The 27,333-nt window shown below is 41.7% G+C and overlaps 1 protein-coding gene across 7 annotated transcripts in view; it reads left to right on the top strand.

The window, feature by feature from the left end:
* NFIB (nuclear factor I B) overlaps positions 1–27,333 on the top strand; it is a 649,011-nt gene that overhangs the window by 582,894 nt on the left and 38,784 nt on the right. For 5 of the 7 annotated variants that reach the window (XM_033918988.1, XM_033918969.1, XM_033919008.1 and 2 more), the window contains exon 11: positions 1,420–1,508. The exons of the other annotated variants lie outside the window; for them this stretch is intronic. In XM_033918988.1, the coding sequence (XP_033774879.1) occupies positions 1,420–1,508 (89 nt within the window). The remainder of the gene's footprint in view (positions 1–1,419; positions 1,509–27,333) is intronic. 7 annotated transcript variants of the gene reach the window in all.

Raw genomic sequence — 27,333 nt, 5'->3', positions numbered from 1 at the left:
AACGGGGTTCTGGAACGGATTAAGTTCAGATTCCAAGGTATCACTGTACTTGGTTTCACAAGTATTTTATATAGAAAAGTAATTGTCTATATTAGAGGTTTCAAATTATCCTGTTAGACCCCCTGTTGTAGAATTACCCTCCACACATCCAACTTCAGATGAGAATGGCATGCATAGCATTCCAAGCATGCAAGTTGGCATTCTTTCTGCATAATAGTCGAGTGTGTATAGCAAAGAATCTACTCGGCCCTGCTATTTATGCCTGTATCTCTGTAACACTCATTTCCCTTAAAAATGAAATGTCTCCTACAAGAACACACTGATCACGGAGTAGACTATATTTCATTTTATATGGAGAGCAGTTACTTGCCTAATATAGCTAATTAATGGGACAGCAAGGCGAATGCAGTAATCAGGGGTGTCCAACCTTTTGGCTTCCCTGGGCCGCATTGGCTGAAAAAAATGTTTCTGGGGCCACACAAACGCTGCAGCAAGACAGAGGAGGGAGCCGGTAAGATGGTAAACACCCGGGGGCAGCAGAGGAAAACACTGCATGGCTCTTGACCGGGGCCGCACAAAATACTTCACGGGGCCGTTGGACACCCCTGCAGTAGATAAAGAAACACCAACGCGCCCAACTGCGAGATGTGGTTTTGCTCACAACATAGAAAGAGAGTGCTGCATCTTTTCAACAAATTCTGCTAGGGACAGGAGGCCAGCTGTTAAAGACAGGGTTGAATGGGGTTACCGGAAGAACTGACATAGGAAAATAGTATTTTGCTTTTTGGATCAGATGGAATAAAAGATTGGAAGCAACCCACGCAAAATTCAGAGTAAGCTTGGCTTATCACTTTGGATTACTTTGCAGTATCGCTAAACTGGTAAAGGTTCAGCTCTGAAATTCCTTTCCTTTGCAAACTAATGGAAGTAGAGCTAGAGTGCACTGAATATTTTGGAAACACTCCCCCCCCTACAAACTGCATGCCTTCTAAGTTTCACAAATGCATGCCTCCAAGTCGTGTTGATCTGTTCTTTCCGTCTTACAGACCATATGGTACATTGAATAGAACCCCTCTTTAAGAAACCAGTTTTGATTTACTTTCTAAATTATTGCACTATTGACAATATTATTCACTATTAACATTGTCTTTTATTACAGCTTAGTTTGTATTTTATTAATGGCTAATTGTTATGTGCTTAAATGCTAAGTTACTCTCTGCTTTCATTAATTACAAAGCACATTTAAAAAGCCTTAAAACAAAAACAAACAAAAAAAATAATTCAAGAGGAACTGTTGATTCTTAGATGAAGTTGCCTCTTGGAAAGATATGTGGGCGTTGCATGTGTTCATTTAAATACTAAAAAGAAAATTTGTAGTACTGCTCAATCCATATCTGACTGCTAGGTTTCAATTGACAGCTGAGGATTTGTGACTGGACCATGAATCAAAACGGCAGGCATTTATACCCCAGTGCCAGTGAGGATACATTGGGAATTACTTGGCAAAGGTAACATTTTAATTATTTCCAACCCTACACTCCATCTATAAATTGTAGAAATTACATTTAAGTTGCAATATCTGTTTTACCTTTCACCAGATAAAATGCTTTATTTAATTTTGGGATACAGTATATTTATTTATACATCTCAAAGTTAAAGAATACATACCTGTACTATAGCTCCTAAAAAACACACCCATGTTCTTTTGCAAAGCTCAGCATTTCTATGAATGTAAATTGAAGGTTCCAGAGACTTCTAGATATCTCTGAATGTAAATTGAAGGTTCCAGAGACTTCTAGACAGCAGCAAATATGTAGAGTTTATAATCTAAAGGAACTGCAGGCACCAGCCTCTATGAAACATCAACTGAAAGCATTGTCTGTTTTGGGCCTTTGCTTTTTAAATGACACATGTATATAGAGGTTAGAGAGAATCTACTTATACTAGAAGGTGAATGTCTGGTGTGTAGCTGGTCTCATGATCTCTAGGCCTTTATCATGAACAGATCACTTGTCTTTCCATAGGAGCAGCCATTAACTAACAAACAATTTACTAACTGACTAACTATAATTCTGAATCAGAAATGCACTAAGGAAGCTAAGATAAAAGCAAACCATGTTTTATATTTCCAAGAAGCATATTTAAAGTTCATCATTGGTGAAAAAGTTATTTTTTTTCTCTCTTTACATATAAGAAAGACAGGAATAGATAGTAAAAAGGGCTGTATGTTAATGAGAAGAAAGAAAGAAATTGCATGGCATGAAATCTCTAGACTGCAGAAATGTAAGAAGTATCACATAATCCTAGGGTAAACACTTTTATTTATTTATTTTTTAAAGCACAGCATTTTCATAGAGTAAAAATATCAGCGTTTTACAGGTCATAATAATCACATTGAGTGAGTGTTGATTGTTCCTCAATGCACGGTTATATTTGCAATCTGCTTTCAGTAAGACATGGAGGGCCACAGGCTCATATAAAGTGTTAGTCGAAACAAGGACTGGCGTAGCTTAGCTTTTAAAATGGGCAAAGTCAAGCATTCTTGCCAGATGTGTCCTCGCTGTAACATTGTACCCCTTGCTTCCCTCCCAAAGGTCTTTGCTATTATTACCCAGTGAATTTTGATTTTACTCCACATGTAAACTTTAGAACAGTTTGTCTGAGCAAAAGTGCAGTACAGTAGATTCGAATGACACCAAACCTTGGTTTAGGTGATTTCAATTGACTGGATAGATTTCAAGAAATATGGAAAGGACACACAGATCAATAAAGGATTCATGGCTACGAGGTATGTAGGTTAGGTTTCATGCATCTAATGTTATCAGGACCTTCAGTCTCCTGCATACTGCAGCTCTGGGAAAGTTTACAAAGTCTAGCCTTTCCCTTGAAATTCCTTGTGTCCTACAAAATTGTCACAGGATATGGAGGGCCAGAGTCTTTGACAGTGGGAAAGGATAGGGTCTGAGGTACAAAGCTGCCAATGGTATCCTCTTTCTGTGGCTGAGAGGGTGAATGAAGGGTGCAGGGCAAGAGATGGGGGAAAGGAAGAGAAAGCTTTACTGGGAATGGGGGATAAATATGAGGTTCTCTAGGAATGGAAAGGTTAAAGGGAGGGGCTTTCTGGGGATTGTGGTTGCAAAGGGAGAATAGAAGTAGATGGGTGTAAGGGAAGAGTGAGTGAGTATGGCACAGCGATAAGGGAGTGTGAGGGGATTGGAGATGCAGTGAGGTATAAGAGGATTTGGGGTGAGACTGAGTGAGGGGATCAGAATTGCTGTGGGGAAAGAGTAAGAAGATCAAATGGGAATGTGAGGAAGGAGTAGGGGTACTGAAGCGGGGTTGCGGAGTGTGAATGAGAGAAGGGATCATTGTAGGGAAGTGGGATATACTTAGCTTGTCTGCATATTTGCTGCAATTTTTTTTTCTTAAATCAGCAGCAGAAAGCAAGAGGCTGTGAATATTATGTTGAAAAATAGGTATAGTTCAAGGTCGTCTGAACAAACTGCTCGTAAAAACAGCACTGCTGCAAAGATTTGAAAGAAAGACTTCTACAAGTGATTGGTTCCAGTTTGCAGCACTCTGAAGGCTGGAAGGCTCCTTCTCCCTCCTTTCTCATGCCTTCATAACTGCTTCTTGGTGCAGGTTACTCCTCCATGTCGTTTTAGAAGTGCAAAAATTCATTCAACTGCTATTTTCAGTGAAAATGCTTAATGGTCAATGGTCACAGTTATCAGATTTTCCACAAGGGCCCAGGAACATTATAATGTTTGCTAACATCTGAAACTTCCAAGTATCCCAAATAAGAAACAATTATATTTAAACAACTCATATTAAAATACAGTGGTGCCTCGCACAGCGAACGCCTCGCACAGCGAACGCTGCGCACAACGAACTTTATGTCTTGATTCGTACAACGGACTTCGTTTCACACAACGAAGTCCGGGGTTCCTGCGGGGTTGGATCGCAGCGGGGTTGGTCGAGCCGCGAGGGTAGTCTCCTTCTCCTTACCTGCCCTGTCGCTGCACACAGCCGAACGGAAATCTTCCCGATGTCAGCGCTGACGTCGGAGGGAGGGCTTAAGCAAAGCCCTCCCTTCCTCCGACGTCAGCGCTGACATCAGGAAGACTTCCGTTCGGCTGTGTGCGGCTGCGGCAGGGCAGGTAGGAAGAAGGCAATGGCGAACGAAAGAGGGGGGAGGGGGCGGTCCGCCCCGAAGAATGTGCACAGCTGGTCAGGTCCCCCGATCGACCGACAACAGGCCCGGCCGACAAACCTCCCTGCCCTGTAGCCGCGAATCTAAATTACCTCTTACAGCAGCTTCAATAATCCAGCTGCTGTAAGAAGGTAATTTAGATTCGCGGCTACAGGACAGGGAGATTTGTCCGACCGGGCCTGTTCTGTTGTCGGTCGGGTGCAAAAGCGCCACAAAGGTGGAGGCAGGGAGGGAGGAAAGGTGGAGTGGAGAAGAAAAGACGCTTAAGGGGGGAGAAGGCCGCTGAAAGCACATGTTGGAGCAGGGGATGAGAGGGAGGGAGAGAAGGGGAAATATTGGACAAGGGCAGAAGGGATGCTAAATCATAGGGTGACAGGCAGAGAGAACAACAGGAAAAAGAGTGGAAGCAATCTTGAACCCTGAGGGTGAGGGCAGAGAGAGGTGGTGAGATGATTGATCATGGGGAGAGGGACAAAAGGGAATAGAGATGGGATAGGAAGATAGTGGAAGTAAAAGGACAGGGAGATGTATGTTTTTAGATGTATCTAAATAAAAATAATAACAAAAAATTTATCTTTTTTATGTCATCTTAGCATATTTTATGCTGCAGAACGAATTATTTTTTTTTACATGTATTCCTATGGGAAAACGCGTTTCACATAACGAACGTTTCACATAACAAACTTGCTCCTGGAACCAATTAAGTTCGTTGTGTGAGGCACCACTGTACTTCTAGACTGATTCAGTTTCCTTTCTTGTTTCAAATCTTTTTTTTTTTTTTGATGTTAGCAGGAATAAACAGAGAACATGGACCTATCTTCTCCAATTGGATGTGCATGAGCTTTTGGTACTGCTCCTAGTCTCCCAGACTTCCATGGTAACATAAGAGTCTTAGAATTTGGCTCTTCTTGCAGAATTTGCTGATCTCCTGCAGAATCATTGCAGTAGACTTTGGAAAGAGCTGGGTTCAGTAAGCAGCCATTGACTTGCGAAGTGCTTTCAGCTTCCCTTCTTGAGCATCCCCCCTCATATTGATCAGGTGCAGGAAGAGGAAAAGAGTGGCCGAAACTTGGGTCCCATCCTGCCTAGGACTGTGAGTGCTGCTTTGAACGCATGGAAGCACAGAGTCCTTTGAATAGCTGTGGAGGACTGGGCAGCAGAATAGAAGGAGCATGCTCTCGTCATCTTCCTTTTGCCCAATCAGGGTATGGCTCGGTGGGGGAGGGGTGAATACTGAACAGTGGAGTGGGAGATTTAGAGTGAAAAAGGCTTTGGGGTAAGAGATGGAGGAATGGGAAACAGATTAGAGATGGAGTATGTGTGAAAGACAATGTAATTTATGTAATTGCAAGCCACTTAGATGATAAGAGGAATAGAAATGTTAAAATAAAGGAAAGAAAGAAGCCAGGAGTATGAGACTGTATGAAATAGGAGCTAGGAGAGGGTGAATGTACTTATGTATGTGTATCTGGGCACGTGGCATGAGGATAGGGAGGGATAGAAGGATAACGGGGGCTGGGGAGAAGAAAGGAGAGAACAAGCAGAACAGAAAGAGAGGGAGAGAGTATAAGGAAGACCTGTAGGATTAGGGAGTAAAAGGGTAAGAAATGTGAGGGTGAACAGGACAAGAAGCAGAGGAGGGACACCACTGTCTTCTCTTCCAACTCCAGCTATGAAACATATCTGTAGCATTGCAAGATGTATGTTACATATACAAATACATAGAAGAATGAAAGCTTGCTCTATAGATCTTACAATCTAGTTAAGAGCGACAGATATAAAGACACAAAAGAGTTTGGAAGAATCAGGAAAAGGATTTAACCGAAGAAAGAGATCAGTTAATCCTATTGGATAAAGCTGTATAAACTGACTGCCAATATTTAAACTCCATGGTTGGCATTGTTTTTAAACATTAACTGCGACAATTAAAAGTTATATCTTGATATTCATTGCCAGCTGGTACCCAAATACTAGTGCTGAACATCTGGGCATTGCCTGTCCATCAGAATTTATCCTGGATAAGTTCCATCTCTATCCCAGAATGCCCTGGTGCTATCTGGAATGTTCCAGTGTGATCAGTAATGATTTAAGCAGATAATGCTGCTGAAAATTGGTGATTGGTTCCCGTTTGTGGCACTCTGAATATATCATAGCGGCACTCTGAAGACTGAAAAGCTCTTTCTCCCTCCTGTCCCATGCCTTCATAACTGCTACTTGGTGCAGGTTACTCCTTCACGTCTTTTTAGAAGTGCAAAAAGTCATTTCACTGCTATTATGGTACAAATTCTTAATGGTTGGTTTCTATTCTCTTGCTACTTAAGAATCCTCTGTATATCATAAATCTTTATGGATTTCATCACCATTTTTGTCTCCTCCACCTTCTCTAGGAGAGAATTCTAGGAACCTGTCACCCTTTTAAGTGAACAAATATTTCCTGATGGTGCTTTAGAGTAGAGTTGTCCAACGTCGGTCCTCAAGGGCTGCAATCCAGTTGGGTTTTTAGGAGTATTCAAATAGATCTCATGTGTAATCATTTGGGAAATCCTGAAAACTTGACCTGGTGAGGGCCGAGGTTGGATACCCCTGCTTTAGAATCTACATCAGGGGTACCCACACTTTTGGGGCATGCGAGCTACTTTTAAAATGACCAAGTCAAAATGATCTACCAACTATAAAATTTAAAAAAAACATAAAGCACACTGTACGCAGAGAAAATGTTAATTATCATTTATATTCCGGGTTTTTTTCAAAGAGGTCAAGGCAGATGACTCTATGCAATGTCACCTCAGTAACAACTATACAAAAATAGACAAATATACCACCTCCCTTTTTACTAAACCACGATAGCAGTTCTTAGCGCAGGGAGCTATGCTGAATGCCCCATGCTGCTCTCGACGCTCATAGGTTTCCTGCGCTAAAAACTGCTATTGTGGTTTAGTAAAAGGGGGCCATAGTGCAAAATATAGACAGCAGATATAAATTCTCAAAATGGACACATTTTGATCACTAAATTGAAAATAAAATCATTTTTCCTACCTTTGTTGTCTGGTGATTTCATGAGTCTCTGGTTGCACTTTCTTCTTCTGACTGTGCATCCAATATTTCTTCCCTTCTTTCAGCCTACTGTATGCTTCCTCTCCTCCAGACCTCATTCCCTCCCCCAACTTTTTCTTCCTCTCTCCCTGCCCCTCCCCTTTCTTTCTTTCTCCCTGCCCCTCCCCTTTATTTTTGTCTCCCTGCCCCCTTTCTTTCTTTCTCTCTCTCTCCATGCCCCCTTTTTTTTCTGTTTCCCTTCTTTCTGTCTGTCTCCCTGCCTGCCCTCTATCTTTCTTTCTTCCTTCCCTCCCCCAAGCCACTGCCACCGCCATCGGGGAACAGGCCCCCAAGCCACCGCTGCCCCAAGCTCTCCCTGCTTCCCAATGCAGAAGCACTGGGCCGACCAGGCTTCCTCTCCCCGACATCAATTCTGACATCGGAGAGCAAGTTCCGGACCAGCCAGGCAGCGATTGGCTGGCCCGGAACTTCCTCTCCGATGTCAGAATTGGTCGGCCCGGAGCTTCTGCATCCTGTTTACAGAGTCGGGATGCAGGTAGAACACGAAGGCATCTAGAGTCTATCACAGAGCCCGGATGGGCTCCGCGATCGACTTGCGTTGCCTTCACGATCTACTGGTCGATCGCAATCAACCTTTTGGGCACCCCTGGTTGACATCCTTGGTTCTACTCTTACCTATTCTTTGACAAGCTTTATTTCTTGTACATTAGTATTTTTCAAGTATTTAAACACCCATATCATATCTCCGCATCCCACATCTTCTCTAGGATATACATATTTAAGTTCTTAAATCTCATATGTCTTCTAATGTAGAATCCATACTGTTCTCATTCATTTCCTTTGGGCTGTCTCTATCTTCTCTCATAATATCCTTACTGAGATACAGCCTCCAAGCTGAACACAGTATTCCAGGTGATACCTTGCCAAAGGCCCGTACAAGGGCATTATTACCTCCTTTATTCTGCTAGTTGTGCATCATTCTATATTTCTTCATATTAAAACTTAATTGTCAAGTATTTAACCAGGTTTTTAGTTCTGTAGATCATTTTTCTTGTTGCATATTTCCTCAGTTTATTTACTCTACCAAAAAATGCAAATTTTTCTTCTAATCTATTGGTACAGTCACTCACGAAGATATCGAACAGACCTGGCTGAAGACCAAATCCATTACTCACAAAGGGGTCCTTTTATTAAGGTGTGCTAACCGATTTAGTGCGCACTAAAGATTGTTTGGAGTGGTGGTGCATGGAGTGGCGGTGACATCCTAGTTTCACCTGCTTCAAAGATGGCACCTCTAAACAAGAGTTGCTCATCAGAATGTAACATCCTATTTGTCTGATATAAATTAAAAAGACTTCTCATCACTGCCGGCTTTTGAGGGTGTCGCAGCTTATATATCAAACAGAGCACTTTAAACTCGATCCGAGCAGAAACTGGTAACCAATGGAGATTTACTAGAATTGGAGTTATATGATCAAATTAGGAGCCCCGACAATTAATCATGTCGCAGCATTTTGTACCAATTGCAATGCTCAAATCACATACTTCAGTAAACCTAAGTAGTGGGCATTTTATTGTACTTATCACTGTGCAAAAGTCCTCTGCTGGCAGAAAATCCCTTAATTTTCAAATCATTGAAGTTAAGACCAGCTTTTATTTGCTTTTCAGTAGCCCTGCTGAGCAAAAATCAGCTTCTTTATGAACTACTCATTACTAAAGTGCCATTGTTGTTCCCATAAAGCAAGTGAGAAATAATACTTTCACATCAAATGCTTTTTCTGAATCCCTCCCTCCAAGATCCAAGAACCTCACTTCCTTCCTTCCTTTTTCTCATTTTAAACATCCATCCTTCTCTGTACCCCATCCCCAATCTTCTCTCTCTTCCCTTCTCTGTCTATACCTGATCTTCCTCCTTTTCCGCATCCTTAATTATCCTTCCTTCTCTCATCTCCATGTCTAATATTTTCTCTATCTTCACTCTCCATCCTCTTATGTCCCCATCCCTGAGAACTCTTCGTCTTCTCCCCTATGTTGGTGCCTATAACTTCCTTCTCCAAGCACTCACAAAAGAACACAATTAATTTTTTTTTTTATTAATTTAATTAATTAATTTTTATTTTTTTTATTATGCAAACAAATATGTAAGAATATTGTTTATTGCCAAACTTTCTGTACCACAGTTTGTATCATATCAAAGCAGTTTGCATCACAAAAAATTTCTATTTGGACAGAGGAAAGAAAGGAGAATCAGGAGAGGATGTGGACATCAGTTCTTGTGCCCAACACCCCAAATCTGAGTCAACCTTCTCCAAATGCTTAGAGAAAGAAACACATCTTTAGGGCAGCCTTGAATATATTTTAGCAAAGAGTTCCACAGTAAAGAAACCAAAATATAGAAGGCAGAGTTTCTAGTAGTGACCCATCATGCTTGTTATGGAGGGGGAATTGAGAACATCTTGTCATTATTGGAACACAAAAGATGAGAAGAGGTCTGCAGGATAAGTGTATTAAGAAGAGGTGTAGGCAAGCCAACCCTTATTGATCTAAATGTGATGACTAAAATTTGAAATGGAAGTCAATGATATTAGGAGAGGAGAGTAACATGATCATAGCGTTGTGCATTGTGAAGAAGCCATTTGGCAGAGTTTTGGGCCAACTGTAACCTCCTCAAGGCTATTTCATGCATCCAATTGTAGCACATAATTCTTGAAGAATTTTAGAAACTGAGCTGCCATAGGAAACTGGGGCTCTCTTCTTAGAAGACCCAGAAAAGGTTACCATTCCGTTATGAGCTCTTTCCATTGCTCTTATAAGTTCAGCAAGCCTTGTGAACAATAAACTTTACGGATAGGATGGCAACATTCAATATAGTGAAAACAGATCATCTTCATTTTAATACTGCTTTTAATTCTAGTAATCCACTTGCACATCTTAGACTTAACTGTATAAATGAATAAAAAATCTGAAGTGGCGGGAAAATGCTAAAAGAAAAATGCAAGTGAAAGAACCCAGTGCAGTGTGAATGAAGATTTCTTTAATCCCCTTTTGCATGAAGCATTAAATCGTCACAAGGGATCACACAGTGATTTCCTTCAGTACTGAGAGTGCACCAGTTCTTATTATATTCTATACCACACATACTCCCCACCTTCTTCCAGCTCCATATATCTTTGTGGCAGAAGTTACAGTCTCTGCTTCCCTAGCTGTTAGGGAACATCCATGTCAGAGCTAGCGCAGGGAGTGAATAAGTTTCAAGTTTTTATTAAAATTTGATGCTATCGCGAATACAACTTCAAAGCCATTTACAGAATAAAAATGGGGAGACAGACTAAAATAAAAACGCCAATGACAGTACAATTAAAGAGATTAAAACAACTTAAGTAAATGGTGTAACATAAAAAAAAGACAACAGGACCTAAAAACTTACATGAAACAAAAGGAATTTGAGGTAGAAATACAGTCAGTATAGGATAGAAACAAGTAAGGAACAAACAGTAGGGTGGGGGGCAATGATCTGATTCTTTTAGAAAAAGAGCAGGAATCTTTAGCAGAAGAGCAGGAACATCTGAAAGGACCTTTTAAATGTTAAAGGCATCTTTAAAGAAATAAGTTTTAAGAAGACCTTTGAAATGATCTAAGTTACTTTACCTTCCTCTTAGAAAAGGTAGCTTTACATATTTCTTATAACATCATGTAGAAGACACTACCGAGGCTTCTCCATAGAATACACTCAAAGTTCAGACCTTAGTTCGTATACAGTATCTACCTCTTTTTCCTCCTCTCTACAGTATTTTCCTGAGGTAATGTTGAAAGAAATTGGTACTGTTTCTGGGGACATGGAGGCAGTCATTAGTTTTTGGAAATTTGCTTTCCTAGCTTTGATCCTTCCCTCTATAGCAGTGATCTCAAACTTGCGGCCCACCAGGTACTATTTTGAGGCCCTCTATATGTTTATCATAATCACAAAAATAAAATAGAACAGTTTCTTGATCATAAATCTCTTTAGCTATAAATTACAATATTGTTATTAAGACTTAGCTAAAAGGAAAGATTTATAAACTATAAAGCGTTTTACCTCATTCAAAATTGTCATTTCTTTAATAAGACATTAACTATTTTTTCTAAGGCCCTCCAAGTACCTACAAATCCAAAGGGTTTGAGTTTGAGATCACTGCTATATAGCAAAGAATCCTAAAATTCTAGGCAACAGGGAGCTGATTCTCTACAGCTGGCCTCTGTCTAATACAAGGAGAGATTAGAATGTTTTGTAATATTTCAAGGAGGAGAATTCATGCAGTCAGCCCTGTTCGTATTTTTCATTGAAAATTATCGGACCAATATTAAAAAGCAATTATGTGTTCAGCAGTTGGGGAATTCATAATTGCCCTATCCATTTTTTTATTTTTTTTTTAAAAAAACAATAAAAACCCAGATAATATTGGGCCATCTCAATTGCTAAACTGCCAAATATTTCAAACAAACAAATAGGGGCGCTTTACAAGTTGGTTGGGTTAGGACTGAAATGCAGCTTAAAAAAAGTGGGCTTTCAGCATGGATTTGAATATCACCAGAGACAGTGCCCAATGTACCGAGTCAAGCAGGTTGTTCCAGACATGCGGTGTAGCAAAGTAGAAGGTACAGAGTTGGCAATAGAGGAGAAGGGTACAGCAAAGAGAGACTTACCCAATGAATGGAGTTCCCGGGGGTAGAGTGTAAGGAGAGATAAGAGTGGAGAGATACTGAGAAGCTGCAGAGTAAATACACTTGTAGGTCAATAAGAGGAGTTTGAACTAGAGAGTGACAAGGAAACATGGGTAATACTGCAGTTATCATGGTAATAACCAAGATAGTGGAACAGTGATCAAAAATTCCCCAGGAATACCATGGCAATAGTGGGCCGTTACATGGCAGTGCCATGGGAATGGGAACCGTTCTTGCGGCATTCCCGCGGTAATAGGGAAACTGAATTCCCTCTAAGCGGCACTTCCTCGCCACCATCGTGACTGCTACTACTGCTTCTCTAAATGATCAGCAGCAGTGGCAATATAGCCCATCTCATTCTCCTGCCGGTCTGCTCAGGCCCTCAATCTGATCAGTGGCTGGCTCTGCCCTAGAACAACAAGAGGACATCAGAGGGGTGTGACCAGCAGCCATGCTGACTGGTAGAATGAGGTGGGCTGTATTGCCATTGTTGATGCTCCTGTAGAGAAGCAAGAGCAGCGATTGGGGTGGCCATGGGAGTGTGGAGGGGAATGCACTGAATAAATTCAAATAAACTGTTCTGAGTTCTCTTGGGAGAAAGGTACAGAAAATTGGATAAATAAATAGAAAGCAGCAGCTGTGGTAAAGAACAGACAGGAGCAGTTGTGATGAAAGGAGGGAGGAGGTGGGAGAGAGGGCAGATACTGGATGGAAGAAAGGAGAGAAAGAGGGCAGATGGTGTGGGGAAGAAAAAGAGATGAAAGGTGACAAAAGAGGGATAGTGAAAGGGGAGATGCTAGGTGGAAAGGAGATAGGGAGCAGACACTATATGGAAGGAGGAGGGATAAAGAGATGGCTGACTCTGGATAGTAGGGGAGACATATGAGAGGAAGTTATGGATAGAAGGGGAGAGACAGGGAGGGAGTAGGTGCTGTATAGAAGTGGGGAAGACAGATTCCAGATAGAACAGGAAGACAAAGGGCAGATGTTGGGGAATAGAGAGGAGGGATATGATGGAAGGGAAAATCAGAAGGAGAGATAGTGGATGGAAAGATGAGAAAGGGCAGATGGGGATAAAGAGGTGGGTTATGATAGAAGGGAAAATCAAAAGGAGAGTTGCTGGATGGAAAGATGATGGGGGAGAAAGGGGCAGATATATGGAAGGAAAGAGATAGAAAGGAGGGAAATATTGATGGTAAGAGAGAGAGGGGGGAAGAAGCTGTATAGGAGGAAGAAGACAGAGGCCTGGATGGAAGAGAGGAGAGACAGGAGGGATATGTGATGAATGGGAGAGAAGATGAGAGAGAGGAAGACACTGGATGGAAAGAAATAGGGGGCTGATTCTGTATGGAAGGGTGAAGACACGAGAAGATATTGATGGAAAGGGAGTGAGGGGATGGATGCTTTATAGAAGGGGATACAGAGGACAGATACTATATGGAAGAGGGGAGAGAAAGAGGACAGATCATATGAGGAAGAGACAGAGGTGGGAGATGATGGAGGGTGGAAATGAAAGGGGAGATTCTGTATGGAAAGGAGAGGGGGCACGGCAGATGCTGTATGGAAGTGGGAGGGAGACAATAGAGGTGGCTCACACTGGATGGAAAGGTAGACAGGAGGAAGATATGTATGGAAGAGGAGGGGACAGATCATGTATGGAAGTGGGGAAGACAGATTCTTGACAGAAATGGGAGAGAGAGGGAAGATGGGGGGGGAGACAGATAGGATTGAGATGATGGAAGGGGGGAAGTGAAGGGGAAATGCTAGAAACCAGACACTGGGGAGGAAGGGTAGTAGGAAGATGCTGGACCATGGGGATGGAGATGAAAGGGAAAGAAAGATATGTCAGAACTCCTAGGGAAGGACAGAGATGCCAGATCACAGGAGGTGGAAAGGAAGGAGATAGAGATGCCAGATCATGGAATGTAAGGGAAGGAGGGGAGATAGAAATACCAGACTGCAGGAAGGGGGGAGAGAAGGAGGGAGATGGACAACTTGAGGGAAGGAGAAAGAGAGAGACCAGGGAAGGAAAGGACAAAGAGATGCTAGATCATAGTAGGGGGAGGAGGGAAGGAGGGGATAAAGATGTTAGACTGTGGGAAGAAGAGGAGATGCCAAACTGTGGGAAGGGTTTAAGGGAAGGAGAGAGATGTCTGACTACTGGAAGGGGGAAGGGGACCAGTGAAGAGAATAGGAGATTGAGATTCTAGACTAATGTAGGGGGAGAGGCCAGTCCACCCCCTAAAAAAAAAAAAAAAAATTAAATAAAATAAATAAATAAATAAAATTAAACAAAGAAATAAAAAATAAAATAAAAAAAGAAGCTTACTCCTAATCAGCTCCTTAGCTTGCACCCTTGCCCCACTTCTTACCGGTCTATTTTCCTTTCTCTTATAGTTTCTGTTATCTAGCAGCTTCAGATCAGTCCCTGTGGTTTCCAGCTAATTTTCATACTTCTCTTACTCTGTTCATTTTTCAATACTACTCACTGCACGAAACCTCTCTCCCCCAATATATTTGACTCCACTAGTGTTAGTGAGATCTGTCCTGGCCTCAGAATCCCCATGCTGGTCACCTGGTATGCACCAGAAATTACCCCTTTAAAAAAAAAACCCTTGAGGTGTTAACTATGCTTCTTTAAAGCCTGTACCTACTGCCAACTTGCCCAGTCTTGCCTCTGACTCCCTTACTCCAGTCCTGACACTATATTGCAATGTCAGATCAGCATGCAACAAGACTCAAATATTAAATGATTTACTAGGGGATTTTGATCCTGGATTCTTGTGCATTACGGAATCATGGATAGCAAAAGATTATTTATTTACACAAAACAAGCTCTATTCCCATGGTTATCAAACCTGTTCTCTCCCAGAAATTGCCAGAAAGGAAGAGGCCTGGCACTTCTCTACAATTCATTCTTTGACGTTCAGCTCCTCGAAAAGGGTAGCAACATATCACTAGAATATATGCTAGCTACAGTCAATGATGAGCTCCATTATCATCCATTGGGTATTTTGTTACTATATTGTCCACCAATCCCTTGGAATAAATCCTCCAAACTCGTTTTTGAGACCATAACAAGCACTTTCCTAAAATTTCAAAGATTACTGATTATTGGTGATATTAATCTCCACCTAGTTAATAACACTAGTAAGGATGCGATTGAATTCAACAATTTTCTCACCTCTCTGGGCTTTCCCTCTCCTGAGTCCTCTCCAACCCTTGAAAAGGGGCACACTCTAGACATCATCAGTTTCCTTGATCTTACTGATTACAAAACTTTAGCCGAAGGTGTTCATTGGGAACATGTCCCTTGGTCCAACCACTTTTTAGGTACCCTCTATCTCCCCATTTTCATGTCTCACCTTGGAGATCAAACCCATGCCACAAAATCTGTTACCTTCCGCAAAAAAATTGTGAGTGAACAGTTCTGTACCCAATTTCTTAACCAGTTTTCCTTCTGTCCTATGCCTGATGCCCCAGAAACCAACTGGCACAACTGGGTAAACCTCTCTGAGACTACCTACTGCTCTCTTGCTACTCTATCTACTAAAACTGTATCCTACTCCCGTAAGGCCCCCTGGTATCTTCCGTACCAAAGAGAACTGAAGCAGAAATGCCGAGTATTGGAGCGTAAATAGAAAAAATCTAAATCCCCTGCAGATAGACAGTCTTGGGGGAACAGTATTGAGTTCTATAATACAGTACTAAAAAAAAACAAACGAAGAATTTCTACGGTGATAAAATCACCAGATCCAGTAACCAAAGCAGTACATTGTTTAACATCTGGCGCTCTTTAACCTCTAAAAACGACTCCTCTATACTTCCCTCTCTCCAGCATTGGACGACCTAGCAAAATTTTTCAATGAAAAAGTTGCTACTATAAGATGCTCTTTTCCATCAGCAGTCACTTACAGTTCTCTGGTGCCCAGCGACACTAACCCTATCCCAGTAGACAGATTCTGGACAGTCTTTGAGCATGTATCCGAAGCCCAGGTTTCTAAATTGTGCCACAAATTAAGATCTTGCAAATGTGCCCTGGACCCATTTCCTTCTTACCTATTTGAGAAAATTCCCATGCAGGCTATTTTATCTCTCACCAGACTTATAAGCTTTGCCTTACTATCAGGCCTATTCTCTATAATTCTTTCAGTAATGGGGACACATTGCCCTGACCCCATTACTGAAAAAAGCCATTCTAGACCAATCTTCACCATCTAGCTACCGTCCTATAGCGAATATTCCTCTCCTGACCAAAATGCTAGAGGCTATCATATCTACTCAGCTCTCATCTTATTTAGAGAGATTATTCATTCTCTTACCTTGCCAATATGGCTTCAGACCCAATTTCAGCACCAAATCCCTACTGGCCTTATTAACTTCAAAGGTTCAACAACTACACACTTGTAATAAATTTGCAATCCTATTACAATTCGATCTATCTGTGGTATTTGATGATGGCCACCACGATATTCTAATTTACCAACTTTCTGAGATAGGCATTGATTCCACAATCTTAGACTGGTTCTCAAAATTCTTACGATCCCGCTCTTACACTGTTAATATGAATGGCACCATGTCATCTCCTTGGAAACCGTTATGTGGAGTCCCACAGGGATCACCTCTGTCCCCTATTCTTTTCAACATCTATAGGTCTACTTTGAAACTCTTCCATCTATCTCCCTTTGAAACATTATATACATATGCAGGTGACATCCTTGTCCTTCTTGAGATAGATTCGAACCTTACTAACCTCACTGAGAATATAATAGCATGCATAATGAAACTCCAGTCCTGGGCCCTCACTATACAAATGAAGCTGAATGAGTCCAAAAGAAAATTACTTTGGCTTGGCCCAAAATTAGATCAGCTACCCACGCTCATTTCATTACCTTCTGGTCCCACACTGCCTTCTGGTCCCACATTGCAGATTGAATTCTCAAGCAAAGTTTTGGGCATCATTATTGACTCTACACTTCCATTTAATGACCATCTCAACCCTCTGGTAAAAAAAATGTTTTTTTAGTCTGTACATGTTGAGAAAAGTGAGATCCTGCTTCCACCAACAACATTTTGCTGTCCTTGTACAATCAATCATTCTTTCCAGGCTGGACTATTGTAACTCCATCTATCTAAGTCTATCTTCAAAGACTTCAGTGGATCCAGAATACTGTGGCTAGGTTGATCTTCGCAAAAATAAATTTGACCATGTTTCCCTGCTTCTGTCAAAACTTCACTGGCTTCCAGTAATTTCTAGGGTTCACTTTAAATGTGCCTGCTTAACATTCAAGATACTGCATGGCATTCTTCCCGCACTAATTCCACTATCTTGGAATTCTACGAGACCTGACACAACCAGATCCATCCAAAAACTTAACCTATCTTCCCTCTCGTTAAAAGGTGTTATCTATGCAGGAGAATTAGGGAAATCTCTTTTCTTCAAAATCACTGAGCTTTGGAATAACCTTCCTGCCCTGCTGCAGAATCTGGGCTCCTTCCAATTATTCCGAAAGCATCTGAAAACTTGACTATTCTCAAAAATGTAAATCTTGCTACCCTCTTTATAATCACTAATTCTTATTATGTTTTTCCTTCCTTATATTAAAGTTCCTGTAAACCGTGCCAAGCTCTATCTTTATGGAGAGGATGCGGTATATAAACTTTATGGAGAGGATGCGGTATATAGTTTAGTTTAGTTTTAGTTAGAGAGGGGGAAGGCAAGGACAGAGTTTCCAGACCATGGTAGGGAGGAGGAAAGGGAAGGAGGAGATAAAGATGCCAGACTGTGGAAAGGGGAGGAGAGCAATACCTGACCACAGGAAGGGAAGGAGAGAGATGTCATACCACTGGAAGGGGATAGGGAATGGAAGGGAAGAAGAGAGATGCCATACCAGTAAAGGGAAAGAAAGGAGAAAATTTCAGCCTAGGGTAGAGAGAAAGAAAAGAGGAGAGAGAGATGTCAGACTGTGGGAAATTGAGGAGATAGATACCAGACTACAGGAAGGGAAGGAGAAAGATGTCATACCACTGGAAAGGGGAGGGTGGAGAGAAGAAGAGAGATGCAAGACATAGGAAAGGAGATTTCAGCCTAGGGGAGGGAGAAGGGAAAGATATGGCAGAATGTGGGAAGGAGAGGAGAAAGATGACCATAGGAGGGGGAAGTGGAAGACAGAGATGTCAGACCATGGAAGAGAGAGGGAGGAGATGGTTCGCAGGGATCGGTGGGGAAGAGAAGAGAGGTGGAAGAAATGCTATTTATGGATAGATAGGAATAGGGGAGAAACATGGATGAGGGAGAGGGTAGAAAGAAACATGGGTGGGGGAGGGGGTAGAAAGAAAAGGCAGAGTGAGGAAGGAGATGATGCACATGTAGATGGGAAGGGAAGATATGGAAAATTGGATAGATTTGAGAAGAAAGCAGAAAAATGGAACAACGTTGAATATTAAAAGTTAATGCCAAAGATGAATTCTAAGCTGTTTGGTTTCCTGAAGCAGTAGCACAATACGTGTTCACGTCGAAACCAAGAAACCAAGCTTTAGCTAAGTTTTTTATTTTTATTTTCTTATGTATTTCAATAAGGTAAGAGTTTTTGAATTCCATTGCACCAATTCAGTATTAATTTGGCACTAATTTATGCTTAAAAGTATGGAAGATTTAGCATTGATTGGATGGTGAGGTGGTTTGGGGGGGTTCCTTCCGTGGTACCCCCTCCATGTCTCTGAGCTAATCTTCACATATGTATAGCATTGCTGAACAACTATTAATGCATAATTAGGGAAGTGTTTTTTTACTACAAACAAACATTTTTCACTCCCTATTTCTGGTACTAGTGGCATATATATACCTTTTCCTTGTGCTTGTTTTGATTAAAGATAAATATAGGGCAGAAAGTGAAGGAGAGAAAAACAGCAAATAGACAAGCAGGCTGTGGAAACAGAGTTAAGAGTACAGACAGGAGGTAAAACCAGAGACTAAGAAAAGATGATTAGAAAAATAAAATCACCAGACAACAAAAGTAGGAAAAATTATTTTGTTTTCAATTTAGTGATCAGAATGTGTCAGTTTTGAGAATTTACATCTGCTGTCTATATTTTGCAATGTTAGGAAGAAATTCATTTCTTTCTATTTCTCTGGTGTTCTACTGCATGCAGAGTCTGGCATCTTAGCATTTCATTTGTGTATATTAGTACTTTTAGTTTGTGGTCCTGTATTTGTATAGGGGTTATCTGTGTTCTGCATGTGTGATAGAGGCCAGGTATTCTGATAGGAATGAAGGTTCAGAAGCGTTATTGGTGTTATGGCCCCAAGTAGGAAGATTTTTGTCAGCTCTTCTTTAGCCTTTTTTTTTACATAAAACAGCCCTCATTTTAAAACTAGTGGAGACTACTGCTCTAGGGTTTTCATAGGAAGACAGATTGAGACATCTAGGTTTTACTTCCAATGATTTCAGTAGAAGTAAAACCTAGATGTCTCAATCTGACCTCCTTTTTCTGAAGCGTGTTCTGTTTAGGTCTTACTGAAAAGGCAATAAGCCATGTTGTAATCGGGCCAAGCAGTCATTATCCATCACACCATCTGTCCCCAGGTACTTCTTTCCACTACTGGGCTCTCCTAAAACACAACACTCACAGTCTGTTAAAACACATTCTGTTAAAACACCTGACCAGGTCCCTCCAGCTCTTCCTGGTCACCACTGGGTCCTTCCTGACCCTCAATGGCCCCTCGGCTCTTCTGGTAGCTTCTTGTACCATTACTGGTCGCTCTGCGGATCACCACCGGCCTCGCCAGTCTCTCTGATCTCTCTGCCAGTCACTCACCAGTCACCTTTGGCCAATGCTCTCAGGGTCTACAGGCTGCTTCCTATGGGGTCTTCTGATAGTTCCCAATACCATTACCAATCTCTCCACAAGTCACCACTGATCCTGCTGGTCCCCATCAGCCTAGGACCTTGGATTCTTCTAACTCTTCTTGCTGCATCTTGTGGGGCCACCGCCAGTCCCTCTGCTACCCGGCCTCTTGGGTCCCCATGGATCTTGGATACTTCACTGGTCCCACCACCGGTCATCAAGCTTGAGGCTTCACAGATCACTCCAAACTCTACTAGGCCCTTTGGCTACTCTTTCTTCCAGTCCCACTCCACACACAACTTGAGGACTCTTCTGGTCCCTCAGCCTCTCTACCAGGCCCACTACTGGTTGTCAAACTTGAGCCCCCTCTGGACTCCAAGCTCTACCAGACAGGCCAGTCTATTAGGCTTACCAAGGGTTAGGCCAAAGCTAGCATTCCTCCCCTTGAGGATTACCTGGAACCTGAAGGAGCTCCTGCTTTTCTCTGCTCTTTGTTCTGGAACTGTCCTTTTCAGTACCTTTCAATACCTGACTTCATTCAGACTCCCACTGAGGCCAGTGACAAGAACTTCACCCTGTCACACATGTGCTATAGGCTAATGTTAAAGATTTCCTGTATAGGTTTCAAGCTTCATGGAAATGACTAAAAGAAAAGCACTCAGGGCCAGATTCTGCAAATGGTGCCACTATTGGTAGCCACCTACAAAGCACCACTGATCGAATGCCAATCACATGTGGCACTGTATGCAGAATTATGACTTACGTGAAAGCTAGGCACCGGAAATGTAGGCCAGGGTTTTGAAGGCCTACATTTCTGGTGTCTGCCTTTCAAGGAAATCATGTCTACAGTGGTGCCTACCAGTGCCTAATGACATTTCTGGCATTGGCCACGCCTACTTCAGCCATAGGCATTGGTAGATGTCTTGTGATTACAGTGCTGCTTTGAGAGGTACAGGCAGGTGACTATATTTTTTATTTAAATAGGTTGTTAAGTAGGTTTTAAGGACATGGGTCACTTAAATTAGGTGGTGATATGATGCCTACCACCGCCTAGCTTAAAGCCATTTGTAGAATTGGCCTCTAAGTTATTTGCATGTGATATTCTGAGGGCTGTACTTGATTGGTTTATTGTATTCCTTTATTTGCTGGCTTTGTTTTGTTGCTTGGAAATGAACATTGTTTGTATTGTTTGGTTTGCCACCACACTGAGAACAGCACTAAGCTATTGGTTTGCTTTTACAATGGAAAAAAAGTACTAAGTTATTTGTGTGTGATATTCTGAGGGTGGTTAGGGTACAGGGCTGAAAAATATGGGGACAGTGAGGGGACAGGGCTGAAAAATGTGCTTACTGTAGGGATGGTGAGGGTAAGGGAATGAAAATGCGGGAACGATGAGAGAACAGGGATGAATATTTGTCCCATATCACTCTAGTTTGAACTATATGCAGAAACAGACAGGAAGCCAGAGAAGTGACTTGAGGAGAGGGGTAATGTGAACTTAACTTAGAAGGAGGCAAAGGAGATGTCAAAAGTTCAACCAAACAGATGCTTTAATAATAAACAATGTAAATCTTGAAACCATAAGAAATCTATAAATCAAATGTCCATCTTTTTTTTTTTTTTAGTTCAATAGTTTTTATTGAATTTTAAAATATACAGAGCATAGTGAACAGAAAATATATCAGCCAGTTTCCAATTGGGTATCCAGTACAAATATAAAAAGTAGTATCCCAACTAGGATCCCAGTTTTGGCATCTGTAGATGCCTTCCTCAGGGGACATGAACCACTGCTTTGGATAATTCAAACAAAAATTATAAGCTGGCATTCATGTGCAATTTGGGCACCCAAGTTGTAGCCCCCTTGTAATTACTCTGATCAACAACATTTGACCTGTGTTGTCACCACCCTGATATTTCTCAAGTGGTGGCTCCTAAAATCAGTCCTTAGGAATCCCTCAATAGGGCTTGTTTTTAGGATAACCACAATGAATATTCATCGGGTGAATTTGCAGACACCCCAAAACCATAATCTGTTGAGCAGGGAAGGAGGTGGTGATGGTGGGAGGGTGTGTGAAGAGATAGAAAAGGAAGTCCTGGAATTAAAAACCACTTATATAGCATAATAATACAACCGAGATGGTTGGAGCTTCATCAGTGAAGATTATTTTACACTAAAAAAAAACATTGTCTCTGAAGTAGGTCCCTTAAATGCTGAAATAAATAATTCTTTATTAGTGTCTTTGGCATGCCCAGATTTTTTTGTTGTTGTTGTTGTTCAAAAACTAACACATAGTAACACACTACATGACAGCAGATAAGACAAAGCGGACAGAACTGTATACCACTCTTTGCAGGTTATAATCATACATGACTAAAAACTATGTAGCTGGCAATTTGCCATCATGCCAATCACTTGTAAGCAGCTAAATATGATGCTATCTTGGAACAAGACAGAGGGACCCAAAAAATATATACACACTTCAGCATGAAAAATATCTGCATAAAAGAAGTTATCCTGCCGTTGTATCGGGCGATGGTGTGCCCGCATCTGGAGTACTGCGTCCAATATTAGTCACCATACCTAAAGAAGGATATGGCAATACTCGAGAGGGTTCAGAAGAGAGCGACGCGTTTGATAAAAGGTATGGAAAACCTTTCATATGCTGAAAGATTAGAGAGACTGGGGCTTTTTTCGCTGGAGAAGCGGAGACTTAGAGGGGATATGATAGAGACTTATAAGATCACGAAGGGCATAGAGAAAGTGGAGAGGGACAGATTCTTCAAACTTTCAACAACTACAAGAATGAGAGGGCATTCCGAAAAATTAAAAGGGGACAGATTCAGAACCAATGCTAGGAAGTTCTTCTTCACCCAACAAGTGGTGGACACCTGGAACGCGCTTCCAGAGGGAGTAATAGGACAGGGTACGGTATTGGAGTTCAAGAAGGGATTGGACAATTTTCTGAAGGAAAAGGGGATAGAAGGGTATAGACAGAGGGCTAGTATACAGGTCCTGGACCTGATGGGCCGCCCCGTGAGCGGACGGTATTGGAGTTCAAGAAGGGATTGGACAATTTTCTGAAGGAAAAGGGGATAAAGGGTATAGATAGAGGGCTAGTATACAGGTCCTGGACCTGATGGGCCGCCGCGTGAGCGGACTGCTGGGCATGATGGACCTCAGGTCTGACCCAGCAGAGGCACGGCTTATGTTCTTAGAAGCTTTATTACTAGATTTATATAGACAAATGTTAATTGTAATAGACAAAGGGTAGCTGTAAGTCATGTTTGACTTCTGCAATCATATTAGATGTTCAAAGTGGTCACCATTAGCATCCAGGCAGCATGTCTTCTTGCAGACCTTAGGAAACTGGAAGACTGGGTATCCAAGAGGCAGATGAAATTTAATGTGGACAAATGCAAAGTGATGCACATTGGTCAGAATAACCCGAATCACAGTTACTGGATGCTAGAGTCCACCTTGGGGGGGGGGGGGGGGTTAGCGCCCAAGAAAAGGATCTGGATGTCATCGTAGACAATACGATGAAACCTTCTGCCCAATGTTAGGCGGCGGCCAAAGAAGCAAACAGGATGCTAGGAATTATTAAAAAGAGATGGTTAACAAGACTAAGAATGTTATAATGCCCCAGTATCACTCCATGGTGTGACCTCATCTGGAGTATTATGTTCAATTCTAGTCTCCTTATCTCAAGAAAAATATAGTGGCACTAGAAAAGGTTCAAAGAGCGACCAAGATGATAAAGGGAATGGAACTTCTCTCATATGAGGAAAAACTAAAAAGATTAGGGCTCTTCAGCTTGGAAAAGAGACGGCTGAGAGGAGATATGATTGAAGTATACAAAATCCTGACTGGAGTAGAATGAGTACAAGTGGATCGATTTTTCACTCCATCAAAAATTACAAAGACTAGGGGACATTCAATGAAGTTACAGAGAAATACTTTTAAACCAATAGGAGGACATTTTTTTTCACTCAGAGAATAGTTAAGCTCTGGAACTCATTGCCAGAAGTTATGGTAAGAGTGGATAGCGTAACTGGTTTTAAGAAAGGTTTGGACAATTTCTTGGAGGAAAAGTCTATAGTCTGTTATTGAGAAAGACATGGGGGAAGTCACTTCTTGCTCTGGATTGGTAGCATCGAATATTGCTACTTCTTGGGTTTTGGCCAGGTACTAGTTATCTGGTTTGGCCACTGTAAGAACGGGCTACTGGGCTTGATGGACCATTGGTCTGACCCAGTAAGGCTATTCTTATGTTCTTATACTATTGACGTGTGTATACATTTTTGGGCCTCTCTGTATATGCTAAAACCAGAAGTATTGCTAACAGTATTTAGCTTGCAAATTTCAAAATTAAGATGTCCATCCCTTCTCCTTGAGATGCACAGCACCCTCACTCATAACATAAGATTATAGCACAGCACCATCACTCATAACATAAGATTATAATGTGATATACAGTATGCAGATTTGATTTTATCTGGTTTTCGGCATTTGCAGGACAAAAACTGTAGACGTTTGTCCAGCACTGGCCTTAGTTGTCAACTACTTTTGCCCAACATAACACCTCAACAGCCATATTTTGTTGCCATCTTCTTTCTATTTAAGCATCCCCTGTGTTTATCCCTGTGTTTTTGAGTTCCCTCACCTTTTTTTGACTCCACCTCTCTATTAGAAGGGCGTTCTAGGCATCCTCTCTTTGAAAATGTTTTCCTGAAGTTATTCCTACGTCTACCACCCTGCAACCTCAATTCATGTCCTCTCGTTCTACCACCTCCATATCTCTGGAAGAGATTAGTTTGAATATTAATACCTTTTAGTTACTTCTCTGCATCATATCACCTCTATCTCTTCTTTCCTCTTCCAGTCTCTTCTCATAAGTTTTTTGGCACAAACCCTGTACCATTTTTGTTGCCTTCCTCTGAACCACCTTAAGTCCTTTTATGTTCTTGAAGAGATATAACCTCCAAACCTATATCGTCTGATAGCCAGCTAAGTGATACTTAGCCGGATGGGAGTTATTCCTGGCTGGCTAAGTACCACTGATTAGAGGGGGGATAGTTTATTATAGTTTAGTAAAATTTAATATACTGCTATAACTGAGCACAGGTCTCAGCAGTTTACAGTAAAAAATAAGGTCAGAAAAAAAATTTACAGGGGTAAATATTTAGCTGGTGGCAGCGAGCATTTTGCTGACTGTCGCTAGTATTATTCCTGGATATGCAGGCTTCGGTTTTGAATATCCAGTCTACACAGAACTGGCTAACACTTGAATAGTTAAGCCAATGTTCAGAACTGTACAAGCTATAGGTTTCCACATAAAGATAGGACGGCCTTAAGAAATGTGCCACAAGGACTGTTTCTCACTGATGTGAACCTCAATAAAAATGTATTAAAAAAAAAAAAAAAAAGATAGGACAGCCTTTTATGTGGTTCCATTTATTCAGTTAGCCTGGCCTGGTAAGTGCTTAACTGGCAAAAATGCCGACTCTACCCCGGAACACTCCTAAAATAGCTTCCTTCCATTTAGGCACTAAGGGCCGAATTCTCCAAACGGCGTCCCGAACTTAAGTGGCAGTAGGTGTCCTACTGCCGTCTAACAAACTAATTGGGATGCACTTAAAAAAAATATGGGTGCCATTTTTAGGTGCCTGTCTTGTGCCTAGAGAGGCACATAAAGATGCCTATGGACGCCTAAGGACACTGTAGGCATGGCTTGTGTCAGAAGTGGCATTAGGCGTCCTTAGGCATCCACGCACGAGACCAGTGCCTTAAAAGTAGACCTTTAAAATGCTGGCCTACATTTAAGGCGCCTATGTTAAAAAAAAAAAGACACGATTCTTGACATGGTGCCTACTGGTGATTGCCACACAGCAGGCGCCGTTTCCAGAATCAGAGTCAGACCCTAACTGCTGATTTTCAGCAGTGGTTGGATCTACAGCCTCAGCACCCTGGGGTTGTGGGTTCAAACCCCGCGCTGCTCCTTGTGACCCTGGGCAAGTCACTTAATCCTCCATAGCCCCAGGTACATTACATAGATTGTGAGCCCACCGGGACAGAGAGGGAAAATGCTTGAGTACCTGATTGTGAAAACCGCTTAGATAACCTTGATAGGCAGTATATAAAATCCTAATAAACTTGAAACTTGATGAATATTAGTGGTTAGCTGGTCAAATGCTATTTAATCAGCGAGGAGTCGTCCCTAGCTGGTTACATAGTTCTGAATATCAGGCAGCTCATCTTCTTGCAGATGGTTGAAATTTGGTTGGGGAGGGGGGGGGGGCTATGGACCTTGTCAGGGGGTAGGATGGTGAATCAGAGGGAAACTAGACATTTTACTTTAATATGGGTCCTGGCCAATATACAGTTCTGTGGTCTGCACAGCTCACCAGCCAATTGAGGACAGCTTTTGAACTATCTTAAATTGGCTGGATTAGCTATGTGGGTGCCGAAACTGAATATTGCTGGCACTTGCATAACGGCCGGATTCTTCCCAATGCCATCCACTGTACTGCCCCTAACCTGCCCGCTTTCTACAGTGGCAGTCAGAGGTGATATTCAGCGGCACTGCCTGGTTATTGGCCACCGAATATTGGAGGTTGCTATCTGTGCACTGGTGACTCTTGAGTTTACGTGGTTGGGAGGATCCGTTTCTTTGCTTTGACGGCACCAGATCTTTACAGCCCCTCAGAAGTTGCTGCCATAGGCAGCTGCCTAGTCTGTTGTTTAAGCTGGCTGTGTCCAAAATATTTTCATTTTATTCAGTTAGTCTAGTAAAAAGACTTTAGATTTGTTTTTTGTAAGTTTTAATTTATTAACCCCTTGCTTCAATGACGTTGTAAGGGTTAACATATCCTGCAGAGCTGCACTGTTAGACCCTACCCAAGCAAAAACAGGAGGTCAGCATTTCCTGCTTTCAGCTTCTTATCTTGACACATAAGTATACTACAGCAGCTGGTTTGTGCTTTGGGTTCCTGAGGGGAGCTTTATTCTCCCAATACTGAATTTCCTTTTCAGGTTTCAGCTCTAAGGGCCATACAACACAATAAAGCTGTTTTATTATTTTAATTATTCATCTTAAAGATTTTAAAAGGGTAGAAATTACTCTTTGGGGTTCAGGTAAAGCAGATTTTCAAACAGGGCTGCTTATACAAATTAATTAATGCAATGGGCCAGCTTTAGAGCAAATGGCTTGAGAGTCTGCAGGGTTTCTTTATTGTATGGGAGGCTAAACCCTAATGGAATTTGACTACTGCAGTTAACAATGTACAAGATACAGTTGGAGCCAGCTGTAACCAAGGGTTTCTTAGAAACTTGCTTGCAATCAAGAAAAGGTCCTGGCATTTCTGCCGCCATAAGCTGAATAGTTTTTGCAGGTATAGATGCTTGTCTATAACTTGAGATCTCCTTTTTTCCCCCAGCACAAATACTTCTCTGCTCTGTGATCTGAGCTTGTAAACGGAGTTCCTTCAAGAGGAACCTTGCAAAAGCAAACATAACT

The sequence above is a fragment of the Geotrypetes seraphini genome, chromosome 1 (assembly GCF_902459505.1).
Source record: "Geotrypetes seraphini chromosome 1, aGeoSer1.1, whole genome shotgun sequence".
Lineage (NCBI taxonomy): Eukaryota > Metazoa > Chordata > Amphibia > Gymnophiona > Dermophiidae > Geotrypetes > Geotrypetes seraphini.
The sequence above is the reverse complement of the archived record's forward strand: the minus strand, read 5'-3'. Positions and strand labels throughout refer to the sequence as shown.